The sequence below is a fragment of the Salvia hispanica genome, chromosome 4, assembly GCF_023119035.1.
Source record: "Salvia hispanica cultivar TCC Black 2014 chromosome 4, UniMelb_Shisp_WGS_1.0, whole genome shotgun sequence".
Lineage (NCBI taxonomy): Eukaryota > Viridiplantae > Streptophyta > Magnoliopsida > Lamiales > Lamiaceae > Salvia > Salvia hispanica.
Window position 1 is genome coordinate 54,862,196 of NC_062968.1, and position 19,190 is coordinate 54,881,385.

General features: G+C 35.7%; 4 protein-coding genes and 1 long non-coding RNA gene across 5 annotated transcripts; 3 read left to right on the forward strand and 2 right to left on the reverse strand.

Moving 5' to 3' along the window:
• The first annotated feature begins 526 nt into the window (after nt 1–526).
• Nucleotides 527–4,289, forward strand: LOC125219844 (probable serine/threonine-protein kinase At1g54610). The gene is made up of 7 exons (XM_048121922.1): nt 527–1,267; nt 1,382–1,666; nt 1,749–2,066; nt 2,167–2,394; nt 2,661–2,761; nt 2,877–2,994; nt 3,770–4,289. Exons 1-7 carry the CDS (start codon nt 875–877, stop codon nt 4,037–4,039), a joined length of 1,713 nt encoding a protein of 570 aa, XP_047977879.1. The 5' UTR covers nt 527–874; the 3' UTR covers nt 4,040–4,289.
• Nucleotides 4,290–4,640: 351 nt separating this feature from the next.
• LOC125219846 lies at nt 4,641–5,870 on the forward strand. Its single transcript, XR_007176217.1, has 2 exons — nt 4,641–5,004; nt 5,664–5,870. It is a non-coding gene; the product is annotated as an uncharacterized LOC125219846 (long non-coding RNA).
• A 359-nt stretch (nt 5,871–6,229) lies between these two features.
• Nucleotides 6,230–8,179, reverse strand: LOC125219845. The gene is made up of 4 exons (XM_048121923.1): nt 7,983–8,179; nt 7,689–7,844; nt 6,748–6,996; nt 6,230–6,645 (listed from the first exon to the last, which is right to left on the reverse strand). Exons 1-4 carry the CDS (start codon nt 8,052–8,054, stop codon nt 6,376–6,378), a joined length of 747 nt encoding a protein of 248 aa, XP_047977880.1. The 5' UTR covers nt 8,055–8,179; the 3' UTR covers nt 6,230–6,375.
• Nucleotides 8,180–9,502: 1,323 nt separating this feature from the next.
• LOC125218367 (divinyl chlorophyllide a 8-vinyl-reductase, chloroplastic) lies at nt 9,503–10,968 on the forward strand. Its single transcript, XM_048120020.1, has one exon. It carries the CDS (start codon nt 9,596–9,598, stop codon nt 10,847–10,849), a length of 1,254 nt encoding a protein of 417 aa, XP_047975977.1. The 5' UTR covers nt 9,503–9,595; the 3' UTR covers nt 10,850–10,968.
• Nucleotides 10,969–11,609: 641 nt separating this feature from the next.
• On the reverse strand, nt 11,610–13,028 carry LOC125223939 (CASP-like protein 1). Its single transcript, XM_048127258.1, has 3 exons — nt 12,718–13,028; nt 12,114–12,240; nt 11,610–12,018 (listed from the first exon to the last, which is right to left on the reverse strand). Exons 1-3 carry the CDS (start codon nt 12,960–12,962, stop codon nt 11,779–11,781), a joined length of 612 nt encoding a protein of 203 aa, XP_047983215.1. The 5' UTR covers nt 12,963–13,028; the 3' UTR covers nt 11,610–11,778.
• Nucleotides 13,029–19,190: the final 6,162 nt, after the last annotated feature.

The following is a 19,190-nucleotide window of genomic DNA, read 5'->3' on the forward strand; positions in this document are numbered from 1 at the left end:
ACCTCTATTTATATTTGTGATTTTCAAAATCAACTATAAAGATTTATCAAAAACTTTTTGATCCAATGGATATAACTTACTTGTTTGAAAATCAAACAAAAAGTGTCATCCTTAGAGGGTGTTTCCGAAAAATAATGTTGATACTTTCTTTTCACTAAAACTATCTAGATTTAGAGGGTGTTTCCGAAAAATCCCACCCACGTAAAAATGGGTCTTTTAGTATAGCATGCCAAGTTATGCCCATAAAATATTGGCCCGGCCCAAATAAATTTTTTTGTTAAAAAAGAAAAAAGTGGGAATTTTCAAACTCAAATTGGGAATTTTCAAAAAAGTGGGAATTTTTAAACTCAAATTGGGAATTTTTATTTTTATGTTTATTTCAATTCCGGAAAGAAAAAAAAATTAGTAGAACTTCCCCTAAAAAATAAGGAAAAATACGTAAAGCAAAGAAAAAAGCGACCAATAATTCACTGTATAATTGCCTTTACTTTATGGTTTTATGTCATTAGTCTCATTTTTGACCGCCATTCATCGCGGGCTTTCACAAAATCATAATTGCTGCTTTTGCTTTTTTGGGCATTCATAATTCATAAATCTAGGGTTTATTGCTCCATTAACACTGCAAAGATTCGTGCTTTATTACTCATATCACTGTTTACAGCAATTCCCCATTTAGGTTATTCGCATATATACTTGAATTGAGTAATATTTGTGTTTTTATTTTTCCTATTCTTAGCTGTAGTTTGAAGTGTGCTTCTTTCCATGCCTGAATGTTTATTTTTAATTTAGTTATTTGGTGATATTTTGGTGGGGTTTTGAATGAGGGGCATGATTTTGCTATGTGGTGAGAAATGAGGGCTGGAGTGACTGAGAGATGGGGTGTGCTTTTGGGAAAGATGTTTCTGATTCTGGCTCACCCGGTGGGAACGGTGTTGTGGATAGGAGGAGAGAGAAGGGAAGGGAGAGAGAGTTGGCAGTGACAGCTGAGAGTGGGGAGAGAAGAGTAGAGAGTTCAGTAAGTAAAGCAAATGGTGGTGAGGTTCAGAATGGTGGGGTTAAGAAGGAGGATTTGAAGGATGGGATTGTGAGGCAATCGAGAAGCGAAAAGAGGAGGGTGAAGCCGAATCCTAGGTTAAGTAACCCGCGGAATAATGTTCATGGTGAGCAAGTGGCTGCTGGATGGCCTTCTTGGCTCGTGGCAGTTGCTGGCGAGGCTCTCAACGGTTGGATCCCCCGCCGGGCTGATACATTCGAGAAGCTCGATAAGGCAAGCTGATTTTCAGTTATAGCCATGTTTTGAGTGTGTTTATCTAGTTTACTGAAATGTTTATGTTGTCGGTTCTTTTTTTTTTGTTGATTTTGAGTGTTTATGTTTGTTTAGATTGGACAAGGTACATATAGTAATGTGTATAAAGCTAGAGATGCTCTAACCGGAAGCATTGTTGCGTTGAAGAAGGTTAGATTCGATAATTTAGAGCCAGAGAGCATAAGGTTTATGGCTAGGGAGATTTTAATCCTGCGCCGTTTGGATCATCCAAACGTCATCAAATTGCAAGGTTTGGTAACCTCGAGGATGTCATGTAGTTTGTACCTAGTGTTTGATTATATGCCACATGATTTGGCTGGCCTTTCATCGAGTCCCAACATCAAGTTTACAGAGCCTCAGGTAGGATTCTGCCTGTTGGTGTGATCTAGTATTTTGCCTCTGCGCTAGAAATTGAAGATTTTCGTCTAAATTGATACTGTAGGTGAAATGCTTTGTGCACCAGCTATTGTCTGGCCTTGAACACTGCCACAGCCGCTATGTTTTGCACCGTGATATTAAAGGTTCCAACCTTCTAATTGACGACGAAGGAGTTTTGAAGATTGCTGATTTTGGGTTAGCTTCCTCCTTCGACCCCAGCAACAAGCAGCCTATGACAAGCCGTGTGGTTACTCTGTGGTATAGAGCGCCTGAGCTGCTTCTTGGTGCCACTGACTATGGCGAGGGCATTGACTTGTGGAGCGCTGGGTGCATCTTAGCTGAGTTATTTGCTGGGAAGCCCATTATGACGGGGAGGACAGAGGTAACACTGCAGCCATTAAAGGCTCTTCACGTTGTTTATTATAGCCCAACATGTTCACTCTAAGTGATGATTGTTGATTTACTCAAATTCTTGTGCTCAGGTGGAACAACTACACAGGATTTTTAAGTTATGTGGTTCTCCGTCTGATGAGTATTGGAAAAAGTCGAAGCTACCGCATGCAACCATATTCAAGCCACAAGCAGCATACAAAAGGCGTATAGCAGAGGCATTTAAGGATTTCCCACAGTCATCACTGCCTTTGATTGAGACACTACTTGCTATTGATCCAGCTGAGCGTCAAACTGCCACAGCTTCTTTAAGGAGCGACGTGAGCTCTCTCTCTCTCTCTCTTTCTCTATCATGCACACACACTTACTCTCATCAATCTTGCCTAGCTAAACATGATAAAAAGAATAAAATCTGTAAACACTGTTTATATAATAGACAATCCTCCCAATATATGAAAATCGATAACTTCCTTTCTATTCCCTCGGTTTCTCTAATTTGCCTCATGCACAAATTTTTCTCTGATCAACCTCTCCTTTTCTATGTGGTTGTGAGCTAATATGCTTTTAATGCTTTATGTTTTGGCAGTTCTTCACTACAAAACCTTATGCATGTGATCCTTCAAGCCTTCCCAAGTACCCACCAAGTAAAGAGATGGATGCTAAGCGTCGGGATGAAGAAGCTAGAAGGTCTGTTTGATAGGTGTCAAGTGTCTTATAGTAGTAATAGTTTACCTCACAGTGCATATAAATAAACCCGGGCTGTATTAATATGGAGTGACATGCAATTTATTAAATATTGTAGGTTAAGAGCTGGCGGTAAGACAAATGCTAATGGTGTGAAGAAACCACGGACACGTGAACGAGCAATGCGGAAAATGCATGCCCCTGAAGCCAATGCCGAGCTGCAAGCCAACCTTGATGTAAGATTAATATCTCAATCAACTCCTCATCTGCTTGCAATTTGTGATCATAACCTTAAAATCATGCCATTTTAAAAAAATCATGCTTATTATGATATTACAAATCCACCGAAACCTTAACTTGGTAATGAATATTAAAACTTTTTTTCCTGTTCATTAACTGATGCCTCATCTCTATACAATGAGCAAAATGCCATTTCTCCATTTTTTTTGTCAGTATACCTTAAACTGCATTCGTTTTTAGTATTAGCATATCTGCTGTGTAAAGGGATTGAATCTGAATGTAATTCAGAAGGTTTGGATAATTGGTTAATAGTTGGAAATAACAGTGATCTAAAGCTTTGCAATTACAATGCCTTATGCCATTTTTTTCATTACAACATCCCCATTATTTCAGCAATGAAACTATATTGTTTATAGTGGTAAACTGACTTCATCCTACGGTTCTACCTCTACCAGCACATATCGGAGAAATTTTGCTGAAAATTTTGGGGATCTTGTAGTTGCAATCTTTTAAAAGTCTTGTGCAAGTTGCAAATTCGGATGAACATGATCTTATTTTGAATAATTTAACTCTCAAGTATTTGATGCTGGGATACTACTCATTCTCTATGATAGCATAAATGCAAAAACTAACGAATACTATTGCTATGAGTGATTACATATAGAGTTTCATGTCTAATCGTGGGAATTGTAGCATAAAAATTTCAAAGTTCATTCCGTATGATGCATTTATCCCTAAATTGGAGCAACTTTGTTTCACTCCTTGAACCAGAGGCGGCGTCTGATCAACCACGCAAACGCAAAGAGCAAAAGCGAGAAATTCCCCCCTCCTCATCAAGATGGAGGACTCGGCTACACTTTGGGGTCGTCACATCTAATTGACCCAGCCTTTGATCCTCCTGACGTCCCGTTCAGTTCCATGAACTTCTCGTATGCCAAAGAACCCATCCAAACTTGGTCAGGCCCGTTGGCTGACCCTACTGGTGTCGGGGCCTCAAGAAGGAAGTCAAAGCAGTCCAAGAAAAGTTCTGTACTGAATTAATCAACTCGGAGTCACCTCACAAGATACGGCACAAGCTCTTTTCCCGGTATGTGCCTCTATTTGCATCTCTTTCCCCGGCCGGATAGTCTGCAATTCTTTGAGAGAAAAATTTGTCCCACATTTCTTGTTTCTGTATATTTTTTTGGGATCATGAGAATATTTACAGTTCTGTATATACTGAAAAGTTTCCCCTTTCCATTGGAACATACAGTAATCTTGATCTATGAGAGTATTTCAATTTCAATGTCAATCTTTGATCTTCTTGTTTTTTTTTAGTTTTTTTTAAATAAACCCACATCAATCCGGCAGTCCATTTCATCTTTACTTGGCCGGTAATGTTAACACGGCCCGTAAAGTTAACATCAGTGCAAAACTCGGGCTAAAAATCACCACGAGATCAAGATTCGGGCTATTATTTTAGAACCACTCTGTTTTGTTCATCTCATTGAAATTTTCTTGTAGAACTATTAATGAGTTTATTTGGCCTTGTTGCAAATTCAATAATAAAAAGGAGCAATAAATCTGCTCAAAATATTTGCAACATGTAAACTGCAGAAAAGAGGAAACAATCCAGCAGTAGTTATATATATAGATATTGATAAAATACATTGACCCCAAAATAATGAATTATGTGTAAAAGCAACATGTATATTGACAAAGATGTTTGGGTAGTTTGTGACATTATTTAATTAAATCGCCTCCAAACTAACTACCACTTCCAATTCTAATATTCTATAAGTAATGTGTACTAGACGAAGACTTCTCCCTTCATCTCTAAACTACCTCCATATCTCTCTCTATCTAACCTGCAATGGGGAAGCTCTGCTGTGAGTCAGACGATGGCGGAATCGACATCCAAGGACTTCTCGTTGCGATTTTGATTGCAGTCATACTGATGGCTTTATGCATGCCGGCGCCAAGAAAACGCGTTACGTACGTGTACCGTTGTTAATTCAAGAAAATCGGTATGAAAAATCTTAAACACTTCTTCTCTGTGCTCTGTGTATGTGTGTGTGTGGAATGAGAGTTTTGATGATGAAATTATGATGAATTGCAGTGTGTAATTGTCAATAGATACATGTTCTAAAAAAAACCTACTCCTATATTTCTATTGCTAGAAACATTGCATTGTTTCATCCCAAGAATCAAATGCGTTTGTGCTGTTACAATAATCTTTATATTTTTAAAAAACTAATTAGTACTACTAGTTTTTAATGAGCTTATAATGTTGGTCTTCTATCAATTTCTGTAACAATTATTTTGTAATTGAGGACAAATGCTTACAACCTTATATCAATTATTATATGGTAGTTGGATTGTCACAAATCGCTTCAATTTTATTATAATCACTCCAAACATAATTATAATCACAGTGTCCTGACCTAATCTTATTGAATTTGTCAGTAATGAGATGCTCGACAAAGTTAAAAAAAACTATAATAATGTAATCAAATTTCATAATTTGTGAAAATAGCAATTGATACTATTAAATCAATTGTATTTCAGTTGAGTCTGTTGACGTGAACAATTCAAAATTATTTGAATTTACTTGCGAAATTAGTAGGATGTAATTTAAGAAAAATTAATCTGCTTTTACTAATTGTTTGTTTGTTGCCTTTTTCAGATTTCTGGATTACTGATTAACTTGTGAAATGATATTCATGGCTCATTTGTTTTTCCTTTTCAAATTCAATTTTCACTTTAATTGTGTCTGGATACATATCCAGTTTGATTGAGAAAGATTTGAATTCCCAATTGTATTTGTTTCTATGTATTTGTCAGATAAAAAAAATCCTTGATCATATGAAATAACTTCTTGAGCCCTTTTTAATATGATGAAAAAAGAAACTAGATTTATAAGTATGTAATTGGGTACGGATATAATCCTTAGACCATGTTTGGTAGAAGTGATAACTCATGTAGGGGTGATAACTCAGATGAAAATCCATGAACAAAGATGTCTTTGTTCATGGATTTTCATCCCTAGATGAGCTATCACCCCTAACAAACATGCCATAATTTGACAAAGAATCTTGACCCATCAGATCGTTTCACACAAAAAGTCTGAGAGGTGTGAAACACGACCACAACGAATTCGGCCTCTAACGTCTGTGGTTTGCAAGCTATTGCACGTGATCAAAATTAATCGAAAATAGATTGAAGTCAAGAATTACAAGCTGCAAAGAGTTGTACTGTACAAACACATTCTTATCTTTAAGCATAATGCAATCAGTTTGATCTAAACTTTACATGATTATTATACATTTACAAAGAAATTGAAGAAATTGCAACCCCATATATTTACATTGTTGAAAAATCAAATCCTTTCCATATCATCACACATGAGCAACTTGGTGAGACCAGGAGGTGTGAGTTGACTTAGCAGCAGAGATCTGCACACGGATAACCTCGTGGACCGCGCCACGATGAAGCACGCCGAGGACTTCCTCCTTGGACACGGCGAGATCCCCCAACGAGACGTTCCTCAAGTGGAACTCGTCCCTTAGGCGAAACCCGTAGAACCATCGCCCGAGCTTCCACCACTGGACGCACACCTGCCTCTCCGAGACCTCGCTGCTATCGAGTGCTTCGATCACATTCTCAGCCTGAATATACAACACAAGCAAAAAAATCACAATTCAAATGCATCTCTATGGAATATATATTCTTGAAGTTTATCGAACGTATAGACTTATCCGTCAAATTACCGGGATTTCAAGCCAAACGACGCAGTAATGCAAGCCAACCAAGTTAAGCAGCACGTTGAGCTCTGGCTTGAGCAAGAACATCTGAACATCTTTGAATCCAGCCTGATGCGAGTTCAATAGTTCAACTGCCTTCAAATAATTCCCAACCTCGATGGACTCATAAGCTAAAGCTCTTTCAATAAAATCCATGACTGACCCTACTTTTCCTGCCATCTCGTTGTGCTTGCTTACGTACAAACCTCTCCATCTCTACAGTAATCAAACAACACAAGAACCTACACTAAGAGCCGGATAAGAGTAATAGAACAACTCATACAAAGATTGATGCATAAATCGAGATCGAGTTATCGTAAGCACTATGATCATTCCGAATGCCTTTCTACTAGTCCATCTACAACACGAGGCAGAAACACAAGATTCCCCAATTCACAACTTGTATACACCATTTCATGTCACACTCGAGTAATAGAAAAACTCATACAAGGATTAGTTCACTATTTGTAACAGAGATATCCTTCGTGCTAAGATCATCTTGATTGCCTTTCTACTACTCCCCGACCCGAGGCAACCCTCCAATCCACTACTCGTATACCGTTTCATATCCCATTCTACCAAGAAAGAAACTTTAAGTATAACACAGATCAAAATGAACCCCTAATCATAAAAATGCATAACCATCATTTGAAGGTTCCATCTGAAATGGATTAGGGGATTTATCTGCACTTCAAGAACCTCAAAATCCCTAATTCCAATTCCAAATGAAGGAAATCAAGTATAGCATTAGTACTTAATTATAGTAACCCCAAAAATTTCCATTCAGAAAAAAAAAACTCAGCAAAAATTAGCCAAACATAAAAAATCTGAACTTTACAACAGCATAAAAAAGAATCAAACCACAACAAAAAACTCAAACTCAAACTTCACCAAAAAATAAAAACAACCTTGGAATTGGGGGTCAATTTCTGATCGTTGGATTCACTCTGATCCTCAAAAATTAGAGGCCACCTGTCCTTGCATAGACCTTCCCACACACAATCAGACCCACACAGCTCCCTCCAGAACCTCGAGCAACTTCCTAATGAACACACATCAAAAACCTACAAAAAAGAATAAAGATCAAATCTTTTTCAAAGCCCACTTCATCAAAAACGATTTCCAGCTCAATTAAGACAAAATAATTAGAAAAACGTAAAAAGTAATTAAAAGAATTGATACTTGTGTGAGAAAGAAAGTACCGGAAGAGATGAGGCGATTTTGAGGGCAATATCGTAAGGCAGCGAATTCTGTAAATTGATTGATCGATGCATGTCGGTGGGCTGTTTTAAGAAAAATTCTTGGAATGAAGGGAGAATAGGAGAGGAGATGACCGATTAAAAATGTTGAAAATGATGAGATTGTTTAAGTTATTCTGTTATCTTTCCAAGGTGGGAGAGAGATTCTTACAGTAATCAGGTGTAGTGTACACGTGGGATTGTGTCTATTTAGGAAAAGCTTCCGTCACTTTACTCCCAAAATTCAATATTGATTTAAACGTGACGTAGCTAATTAGGAGCCATATGGTTTAGTTTGGACACCACTATTACACAAATAATACTCCCTCCGTCCTCTATTAACAGTCACATTTTTCTATTTCGGTCCGTCTCCAATTAAGAGTCACACTTCATTTTTACTATAAATGATAAGTAGGTCCTACATTCCACTGACTCAATTCACTCACATTTTATTATAAAACCAATAAAAAAAAAGATCCTACATTCCACTAACTTTTTCAACCAACTTTTCTTTACATTTCTTAAAACTTGTGCCTGGTCAAAGTGTGACTCCTAATGAAGACGGAGGGAGTATATACGAAGGGTTTAGCATTTGCGTGCAAATGTAAAGTAATTCCTCCGTCCCCTCTTAATCATCATCAATTCTTTTTATCCTCAATTAAGAGACATCTTTACATTTTACTACTCTATAGTTCCATTTACATTTTATTATAAAATTAATAAAAGCACATAAAAATATGATTTATATTGAACAATTTTTTTAATCTATTTTTTACTATATTTCTTAAAATTAGTGCTAAATTTACTATATTTCTTGAAATTCTTGGCAAATTAAACCATGCCTATTATTGAGGGACATATAAAGTATAAAAGAATGTAAATAAATAAATAAATAGAGGTAAGAAATGTGAATTAATTTGGGCAACACTTTAAAAATGGAAAATAGTGCCCCTAATTTTCTAGGGCCAAGGTTATCAAAATTCAAAACTGAAAAGAGTCTTAGTATATTTTCGATGTAAATTTATTATTTCGTGATTTGAGACTTAAAGTCGTTAAATATCGAAAACTTATATTTTAGACTCATGACAACAGGGTAATCAAATGCTAACTAATTTCCAATCCAGAATCCAGAACTTTAACATTATATTGGAAATTTCTCAACATATAGATATAACTTTATCAACATAACATGTAAATTTAAATCTCAACACAAAGATATAATTTTATCAACACAAATCTATTGAGAAAACTTTATCTTTGTGTTATAATTTTAATACAATAGTTCTGGGTTCTGGATTAGAAGATTGATTTTATTTTAACGCGACCCATGACAATAATTATAAATTTATAATGGTTCATATATTGAGAAAACCACAATGCGATTTATGGGATTAAGAAATGCTCAAGTGATCTTCCCACCAAATATCAACCATTCATTTGGATTCTACCATGATAGAACCACTTGTTATGCTATTTCTTCACCATTCCCTTCAGATTTTATTCAAGTCCTGGAAATGCTTCACATTCATAAATCCAATTTCTCCTAATAAAAATCCGATCTTCAAGAAATCAAGAAAATGTCCATTTGCACACCCTTCAACTGCAATGGTCTCAAACTCAACCCCTCAAAATCCAACACCTTCAAAAACCTTCTCACATCTCAATTCATCAGCCAAGCAATCCCACACACTGTTCCTCTCCCTTCACTTCATTTCTCCCAATCTTGCAAAGCCAATCGAAAAAGATTCCAACTTGTCACAGCTTCAGCTGCTCCAGCGCTTGAAGAAGCTCCCAAAACCTCATTCAGAAGCAAAAACCCAAAAGATATCAATGTCCTGGTTGTGGGCTCCACCGGTTACATTGGAAATTTTGTGGTGAAAGAGTTAGTGAGGAGAGGGTTTAATGTGATAGCCGTTGCTAGAGAGAGAAGTGGGATAAAGGGCAAGAACAGCAAGGATGAGACACTAGGGTTGTTGAGTGGTGCAAATGCTTGTTTCTCCGATGTGACAAAGTTGGAATCTTTGGAGGGAAGCATTGAGGGCCTTGGGGTTTCAATTGATGTTGTTGTGTCTTGCTTAGCTAGTAGGAGTGGTGGAGTCAAGGATTCTTGGCTGATTGATTATGAGGCAACCAAGAATAGCCTTGTTGTTGGTAGGAAATTTGGGGCTAAGCATTTTGTGCTGCTGTCTGCAATCTGTGTGCAGAAGCCCCTCCTCGAATTCCAGCGCGCTAAGCTGAAATTCGAGGCGGAGCTGATGGAGGAGGCTGAGAGAGATGAGGGGTTCAGTTATAGCATAGTTAGGCCAACTGCATTTTTCAAGAGCTTAGCAGGGCAGGTTGAGCTGGTAAAGGATGGGAAGCCTTATGTCATGTTTGGGGACGGGAGGCTATGCGCGTGCAAGCCTATTAGTGAGCCGGACCTGGCCTCCTTCATTGCAGATTGTGTGTTGAGTGAGGAGTTGGTGAATAAGGTTCTCCCGGTTGGTGGGCCGGGGAAGGCAGTGACCCCGTTGGAGCAAGGGGAGATGCTGTTTAGGCTTGCCGGGAAAGAGCCTAAGTTCTTGAAAGTGCCTATACAGATAATGGATTTTGCGATTGGAGTTCTTGATTTCCTTGTCAAGATCTTCCCCTCGTTGGAAGATGCAGCGGAGTTTGGCAAGATTGGGAGGTACTATGCTGCTGAGAGTATGCTGATTTGGGATCCTGAGACGGGCGAGTATGATGCTGATAGCACGCCTAGTTATGGCAACGACACGTTGGAGGAATTCTTTAAGAGGGTGTTGGAAAAGGGAATGGAAGGCCAAGAATTAGGAGAGCAAATGATCTTTTGATTGAAATTCTTTCTAAATTTTGCTTACTATGTACCTACTATGTGAATGTTCTTGCTTAAAATGAGATAATTTTTAAAGAAGCATATGCTCTATCTGAATCATTTTCTTTGCTTGATTCATCATTAGTTGCAACAAAATGGAAATGAGAGCTAACTTGTTGTGTTTGAATGCTGGTTATTTGCTCTGCATCGCGTTCTGTTTCATCTTCTAGTGCGAAGTTTAAGTCAATCGTTGAATGCTGGTTATTTGCTCTGCATCGAGTTATATTTCATCTTCTGGTTGAAACTCTTTCTCTGACATAAAAAATTATTCGAAAGCGCGTGTAACTGAATTGTTCGCTGTGCTTAATTTATGACAGAAGTTGATTTAAAATGTGAATGAGAGCAAAATATGTATGTGTTCTTGAATTCTTGATATTTCTTCATCTACTGCGTAATTCAGTTGTTGTGTTTGAATGCTGGTTATTTGCTCTGCATCGCGTTATGCTTCATCTCCTAGTGCGAAGCTTCTGTTTGACGTCGAAAATGTTAACAAAAGTTATCAGAGCAAATGATCTTCTGATTGAAATTCTTTAAGCATGTGTAATTGAATCATTAGATGTTCTTAATTTCTGATGAAGTTGCTATATGATGTGTTCTTGAATTCTTGTATGCTTCTTTGTCTATCGCGTAATGTTGCATAGTCTTCGTTGATTGTTGAGAACTTGTCTTTCAGCCGTAACATACCAGAAATCGCAGAGGTTTTCGTGCAATGTACTTTCTTGATCACAAATCACAGAAATCTATTGAAATTATTTGTCACAGCAGCAATCCGAACAGCAAGAAATTCGAACGAAAGCAAATACAAGACGATGAATTCTAGCTCTACATATGCACACACATAGCACAACAATAGAAGCTACAAGGATGATTCTGATTCATAAATCTGACTTAATGTGAGTGGTTGTGTCTTGGGATTTTCTTGGACAGGGAGCGGACCGACAGCAAGATGAGCAGTGCCAGCACGACGGATCCAAACAAGGACGCAACAACCGAGCCCCCAATGTGCTTGCAGAAGTCGCTATACACGTGGCAGATCTTGTTCCATTGGACATGTTTGTTCCCCTTCAGACCTATGTAAGCAACACCGCCAGCTGCTCCCGTGGCTGCAGCCGTGATTCCTAGCAATAGCTGCATAACATGTACATTGTCAAGAGTCCATATATTTTTTTGGCTAGAATGATCAGTGTTTTGGCATGAAAAAGATGGAATCTTGGAGAGCTTACGACGTCGAAAATGATGAAATGAGAGATGAGCCTTGTGTGGCTGCCTGGTTTGGAGAGAGCAATGAGGGAGATGAGGGTTGTTAAGAGGCCATACAATCCTGCAACTGACAGTGCTACTACAAAGAATCTGCATCATTCAATCATAAATCTCGAATTAGGTTTTCGGATAACATTTGGTTGCTTACTCTACAAAAAAACGGGCTTCAGCGAACACTGCATATCCTCGCTAAATACAGAGTACCTAGCTAGAACCGGTCCAGAGTAGCGAACACGAACAACTAAGTCGGAAAAAAGGACAATTTCGAGATTTTTTTATGTGTTCGGTAATTTTTTATACGTAGCAAGCATTTAGTAAGCACGAATTCATGCTAGTCAATTTAACCGAGCTACTAATTTTTTTTCTCTCTCCACAACATCGTCTAGTTTTTAGTGTTCTGCAACTAAACTCGTCTCGAAATTCTGAATTCAAAATTCGGAATATACTATAACCGTATTATCAAAACAAATTTATACGTCCGCCTTATGACTTAAAATACATGCAATATGTTTAGACAACATAACAGTGAAATACGAGATGTAACATGAAAATACGAGCGTTGCTTACACGAAAGCCGGTGAATGGTTGAATTTTGCGGTTCGTCTAATGAGAAAGGGCGGAATTGGTATTTGGCCAACGACTTGTGTCTCTTTGCTAGTCACCATGACCAAAACAGCCGCTAAACCTGATGCAAACACCAAGAATCTCAGCACCACATCCACCACCGGAAAATTGTCCTTCGCCACCGGCACTGGAGGTGGAGGTGGAGGTGGCGCCGCCTTCTCGACCTCTGTAGCTGTCGCCGATGCCATGGATATATATGTGTATGTGCTGTTGTTTGTTTGTTTTCCAAAGTTGGGAGTTTGATGAGGAAGATAATTTCTAAGATTATGGGATATATAAATACAGTAATCTTGTGCTGGAAAAGACCATTTTACCCTTGTAGGTATATGGAACCTTATGAAACAGGGTCTGGTTGGTATAAACACAATGTATAAACAGATTTAATTAAGTGAACAAAAATGAAATTAGTGGCTGTAATGACAGATCTTCCAGCTAATGAGCTGATGAATTGTAAGGATTGGTTGTTATCAGCTCGATCCAATAATGCAAACGCGAACACGACTCGTACATGCAACAAATCCGTATCCATATTAGGTAAAAATTATCAGCTCTATCATAGAAAGGTAAAAAGCCTATTAAAAGTTATAAATAATGTAACCCAAGGGGTGTGGTCGAGTGGCATGAGACTCGTCCATCCTTAACCAAATGGTCAGGGGATCGATCCCTGTCTTTGGGTATGGAGCAGCTTTAAATCTTTGGGCCAGCTGTCCCACCCATTGAGGTGCCTACAAATCAGCGCGGGGAATAGTCATTGGGCCGGCCGGTCGATACCCTTAGTAATTACAAAAAAAAAAGTTATGAATAATGTTGTAGACATTTTATCTTATTATAGAAATGTTACATCTTACAATCAAAAGTTAAGGACTTTAGAAATTAGAAAATTGAAGTTTTATCACCACTTGATGAAGGAAATGTCCCATTCATAAGTAGAAAACAAAAGGCTATAAGTCCATCAAATGTTAAGCCTATGAGCCTGTGTGAGATGACTTGAGTTACACTACAACAATTAAGTCTAAAAATATTTTATAATACACTTAAAGGACGTTAATTTGAATTTCCGTATGTATCACCAAACAATTTAAATAACGTCCTTATTTTTTGTGTTCTAACCAAAATAAGGGAACACAAATACAAACGTAAGCAAAAACCAAATGATTAAGATAATTTATCATCAATTTATAAAATTCTTCTTTCATATCTTAAATTACACTATTTTAAAGAAATTTCCACCACAAGAAACTGCATCTCAATTTTTGTATCTTTAATTAAAAGATTTTTTTATTTATTATTGAATTAGTCGTATAATATAACATCCTAGTGTATAATTATAAAGTATCCTATGAAATTACAATGATAATATCATTAAATAAAATAGATAGTGGTAGTAGAATAGGCAAAATCAATATTATCAGAATCAACTTGTAATAATAATAATAATAATATATGTATCAAATGTAATTCATAATGATACCAATATCACTTTCTAAATCAAAGTTGCGCAAATTTAATTGTTTTGTTTTTAATTTATGTTTATATGATGATTTTGTTGTTTTTTTGAATGACTTCTTGCTTATAGCTCATATCTCGTTATTTTAGTGTTTTATAATACATCGATAGAGATGGAATGGACGTGTTCTTTGGACTTCATGTGGTTGGATATTCCTCCACGCCCAAGCAACTTGTTCTATTATAAACAATATGAATAAAATAAGGTCATTTTTGTTTAATTTGTTGAGATAGTGGTCAATTGAAAAACAATATGAATAAAATAAGACTATTTTTGTTTATTCTGTTGAGATAGTGGTCATAATGTGGATGCAAGATACTTGACCATGCCATTTAATTAAATGATTTAATTATTGCAAACAAGTGTTCACTTTGTTTTAAATTAAGATAAACGGTTACAACTATGTATGTATATATTGACTATTATTTTGCTTAACTATGGGAATGGAACAGTTTGAATTTTTGTATGTTCCAATGGTGTGAACGTGAAAGATTGAATTCTTAATCGACGAAATATGATATAAATTCATGGGTTTCATCTTAAAATCAATTGGTATTAGGGGGAGACTTATATACTAGTTTCAGTTTTCTTTTGACATCGATGTGAGACAATTATAAGTTATTTTTTTTAGTGTTATTTTAGTTTTAATTGCCAACACCCTCCCTCAAACCCTTCAAGGTGAACCTTGGAGGGGTTGGACTTTTTCTGATCGATTGGATCACTTGGCCCAAATTTTAAGTCTATATATACTAATGGGTCAGTCATTTTTTCGATTTTGGCCCAGATATATTGCTGGGTCAGTTAAATTCAACCCACAGTCGGTGACCCGCTCTGATACCATAATAGAAATCCATGGGTTCCATCCTAAAACCAATTGGTACTAGGAGGAGGGGCCATGGGACTTATACTAGTTTTAGTTTTCTCTTGACACTGATGTAGGACAATTATAAATTATTATTTTTTAGTTTCATTTTAGTTTCAATTGCCAACAAAATCAAATTAATCATAATTATAATAGAATATTTAAACAACAATAATAATAAACAATATTTAGAGAAATTTAATTGAGAAATATCTTGTGAAGATCTTCCCCTGCTGTCGATCCATTAAATTTAATAGAGTTTGTTGCTACAAACAAGCAAACTAGGAATAGTACTACTACTATTTCATTATTCCATTGTAATTATTGTAATGTAAGACAAATGTTGACGGAAATATTAGAAATCAAAATCGTCAATTTGTACCATCAAAAGCACCTAACTTTGCTAGCTCGTCATTAATTTGAAGACCTCAACTGTATACATAATTACATACTATACTATTAAACTAGCTTGTTTGGTGGGTAACTTTATATTAGGCACATTAATTATCTCCATAAAATGTGGGGACGTCTATGATCAGTATATCTTAATTAATAATTAACATATAATTAGGTTGCTAACTAGACAGGGAGAATTATGGGGTTAAATAAGGCTTTAATTCGACTTTATTAATTTTTGACTAAAATTTATTGTTGTGCTTTTCGATTTATTGATAGACAAATTAAATTAAAGAATTCTCCTGATTGTATGGGCTTGTTTGTTTGGTACGAATTCTGAATTCTCCATATTAAGATGATCAATTTTAGTTGATTTTTTTAATTAAATTAATGAGAAAGTGAGAACAATTCTAAAAATAAAAATAATTATATACAACTTATAAGACTAATGCTACAAAACAGAACCAATCCCAAGGAAAAGGCCGAATAAATTGGATTCAGAAGTAATACTACTGCCAGACTTCCTAATATAAGACCCGATCCTAGAAAGACTAAAAGAAAATCATGTATTGGTCCGGGTAAATCCATTTGATTTTATAAAAAAAATCAGTGCACCACATGTATACGAGATTGAACCCATGACCTCTCACTAAGTGAAGAGTTTTGCGATATAACAACTTTACCATTTGAACTACGCTTCATTAGCTATTTCCTAGTTTTTCTTAGATATCATTTTTCTATATTTTTCAGCATTTTCTTACATATATTTTATAAAAATACAAATTATAATTTGTGTTTATTACTGTTATCAGTATCTTACTTAAATAAACTATTTTCAGTTAATTCTATTTTAGTTATTAGGGGAACTTTTGTGCATGAATCATACTTAAAATTAAAATTAGTAGTATTTTTCTTGGTATTTTAAAATTGAGAATAAACAATTTATCAAAAATCATAATTATTTAATAAATTACTTTCTGCCAAAATATTTAAAATGTTCATATTAAAAGTCGACTTCAAAATATATATAAAAATATATTTAAAATGTTCAAATACTTTTTTTTTGTTGATTTAAGGCTTTAACCTTTAAGCTAGGGGTGTGCATTCGGGTTTCGGTTCGGTTTTTCGCCCAAACCGAACCGAACCGAAAAACCGAAAATCAAACTTAAAAAACTGAACTAAACCGAAAAACCGAAATTTCAAAACAAAACCGAAAAACCAAAAAAAATAGTATATTTTAATATATCTAATTTATTTTATTTTATATATACTAATAGAATATAAATATATATAATATAAAATTAATATAATATATATAATATTTATTATATAAAAATATATTAGAAAAATATATGTTATATATATGATATAATATACTAAATTAATAGGATAAAAATATATAATAATATATTTAAAATATAATTCGGTTTTTCGGTTTTTTTTTTCGCCCAAACCGAACCGAACCGAAAAATCGAAATTTTTGTATTTTTAAAACCGAACCGAACCGAAAAACCGAAAAAACCGAACCGAATTTCAAAATTTCGGTTTGGTTCGGTTCGGATATTCGATTTTCGGTGATTTTGCTCACTAAGCTAACTATAATTTATTTCTAGCATAATTATTAGCATTAAGTCGCATCTTAATTTTATTTTATCGGGTCGTTAATATCTTAATTAGTTGATTCTTATTCTTCGAACTAATAACTACAAAAGGTCACAAAGTAATTAAATATAAAATAATAAATTGTAGTATTAAAATAATTAATAATAAATTGTTTTGTCTTAGTGAAGAAGGAGCCACGTACAAAATATTCATGTAATATTGACGTGATAATATATTCCCATGTTTTTCATCTTACAGAACATGTGAGAAAAGAAAAAAGTGTGATAGAGTTTTCACATATTTTTCTTATGCATATTTTTTCATAATAAATTTACAATAAAATAGAAGTCACTTACATGGATTCCGGAGTGTAAAATCTTAAATTTAATACTCCGTATAATAAGTTTATTATTGTTGAATTCTATTTGGGCCGATTCAATGTACATGATTTTTGGATTAAATTGGGTCAAAAAATCTAAATCCAATTAATTTAGGCCTATTTTGCTGGGCCTCCTACTTGGGCAAAATAAAGCAAAAATATAAACATCTCAATAGTATTATACTATGCCATGGAATATAAGACCAAACATCTCGAACCAGTCCAAAACGCCAAACACTAATAAATTAAGTATTTACATAATTTACGTAATTTTAAGTACGACCCGTAATTTTTGAGCATTGAAATTTAGAATTAATACAATTTATTTAGTAAAATTTGATTTTTTCTAAATATTACTAATATATATGTACCCATGTGGCGAATTTTGACTAGACAACAAACTCGATATACTCAACAACTCGCAACGGTGGTGGAGCACGTCAACACGTACTCAAGAATGAATCGCACAAGTAGCTACATTTTATATTAGTGTTTACTAACTACATCATTCCTGGCGATAAGATTTAAAGATTGATTTGCAAATCTTTAAAGTGATAAAGTGGGATAACTTAATAAATTGAGCCAATGACTAATAGCCCAACAATTAAAAGTTGAGATTAAGACCATCCACAAACCCCCCCAAGTTTATCGAAATTGAGTTGGATGCCAACGTTTGATTTATGGGCAATGCGATTATGCCGAAGACGTACAATATGAGAACTAGAGTTGTTAACTGGGTCGAACGGGAGTTATCAATGAGAACTCCTTCAGCTATTGGAAAAAGATGGGATTGAGACAATTTTTTTTTCCTATTTTATGTTGAAAAAGGGGAGCAATATTGTGGAGGCTCTAAGAGTGTCCATAGTGGGAGGGCCGCGGCCCTTGGCCCGGAGTCGGCCCCGCCGCGGCCCCACACTACCGAGGCGCAAGGAGGAGACGGCCCTGGGGGGTGGACGAGAGAGAGCCGAGCTCTCGGCCTGGCCGAGGCCCTTGGGCGCGCGACTCGGCTCGCCACTGCAGGGGCCGAGAGCCGCGGTCCTTGGGCAATCCGAATTAATTTTTTTTTTCATATTTTTTTATATATTTATCATTTTTCCTCCATTTTTTTACCCCAAACCAAACTCCACTCTTTCAAATTGCTTTCAATTTAGTTTTAAAACATGAATTCCGATGATGAAAGTTTTCAACGAGGAATTTTTTTTAATTATGCATTATGTGTTTTAATTATTATAGGCAAATAATGTTTATGATATCTAAAATCAAAATTTAATACTCCCTCCGTCCCAATATTCCATTTCGGGCCGTCCCACATAATTTGTCTCATTTCACTTTTACCATTTTTGATAGTGGACCCCATATTCCACTAATTCATTCTTACTCATATTTTATTATAAAACTAATACTTTAAAAGTAGGACTCACATTCCACCAACTTTTTCAACCCACTTTCCATTAGATTTCTTAAAACTCGTGCCGGGTCAAAGTGTCCCAAAATATTTGGGACGGAGGGAGTAACAAATACTAAAAAATAAATTTAATTGGTGGTTTGTAGTGGCCAAGTTTGTTGGGCATATGCCCAAGAAATGGTGGCTTGGACATACCCCACAGAGGCCACCACCGTGGACATTCTAAATAGTCTCAGTGTTACGCAATGAATTATTGCGAATTTGT

Bases quoted from the DNA above. Each gene is read 5' to 3' on its own strand.
- LOC125218367 (XM_048120020.1), top strand. From the start codon at position 9,596: ATGTCCATTTGCACACCCTTCAACTGCAATGGTCTCAAACTCAACCCC.
- LOC125223939 (XM_048127258.1), bottom strand. From the start codon at position 12,962: ATGGCATCGGCGACAGCTACAGAGGTCGAGAAGGCGGCGCCACCTCCA. The intron at 12,241-12,717 runs GTAAGCAACGCT...TGAATGATGCAG, and splicing joins AACCATTCACCGGCTTTCGT to ATTCTTTGTAGTAGCACTGT. The intron at 12,019-12,113 runs GTAAGCTCTCCA...CATGTTATGCAG, and splicing joins ATTTCATCATTTTCGACGTC to CTATTGCTAGGAATCACGGC.
- LOC125219844 (XM_048121922.1), top strand. From the start codon at position 875: ATGGGGTGTGCTTTTGGGAAAGATGTTTCTGATTCTGGCTCACCCGGT. The intron at 1,667-1,748 runs GTAGGATTCTGC...TTGATACTGTAG, and splicing joins TCAAGTTTACAGAGCCTCAG to GTGAAATGCTTTGTGCACCA. The intron at 2,395-2,660 runs GTGAGCTCTCTC...ATGTTTTGGCAG, and splicing joins CAGCTTCTTTAAGGAGCGAC to TTCTTCACTACAAAACCTTA.
- LOC125219845 (XM_048121923.1), bottom strand. From the start codon at position 8,054: ATGCATCGATCAATCAATTTACAGAATTCGCTGCCTTACGATATTGCC. The intron at 7,845-7,982 runs GTACTTTCTTTC...TCTTTTTTGTAG, and splicing joins AAATCGCCTCATCTCTTCCG to GTTTTTGATGTGTGTTCATT. The intron at 6,997-7,688 runs GTTGTTTTTATT...TGATTACTGTAG, and splicing joins AATTGACCCCCAATTCCAAG to AGATGGAGAGGTTTGTACGT.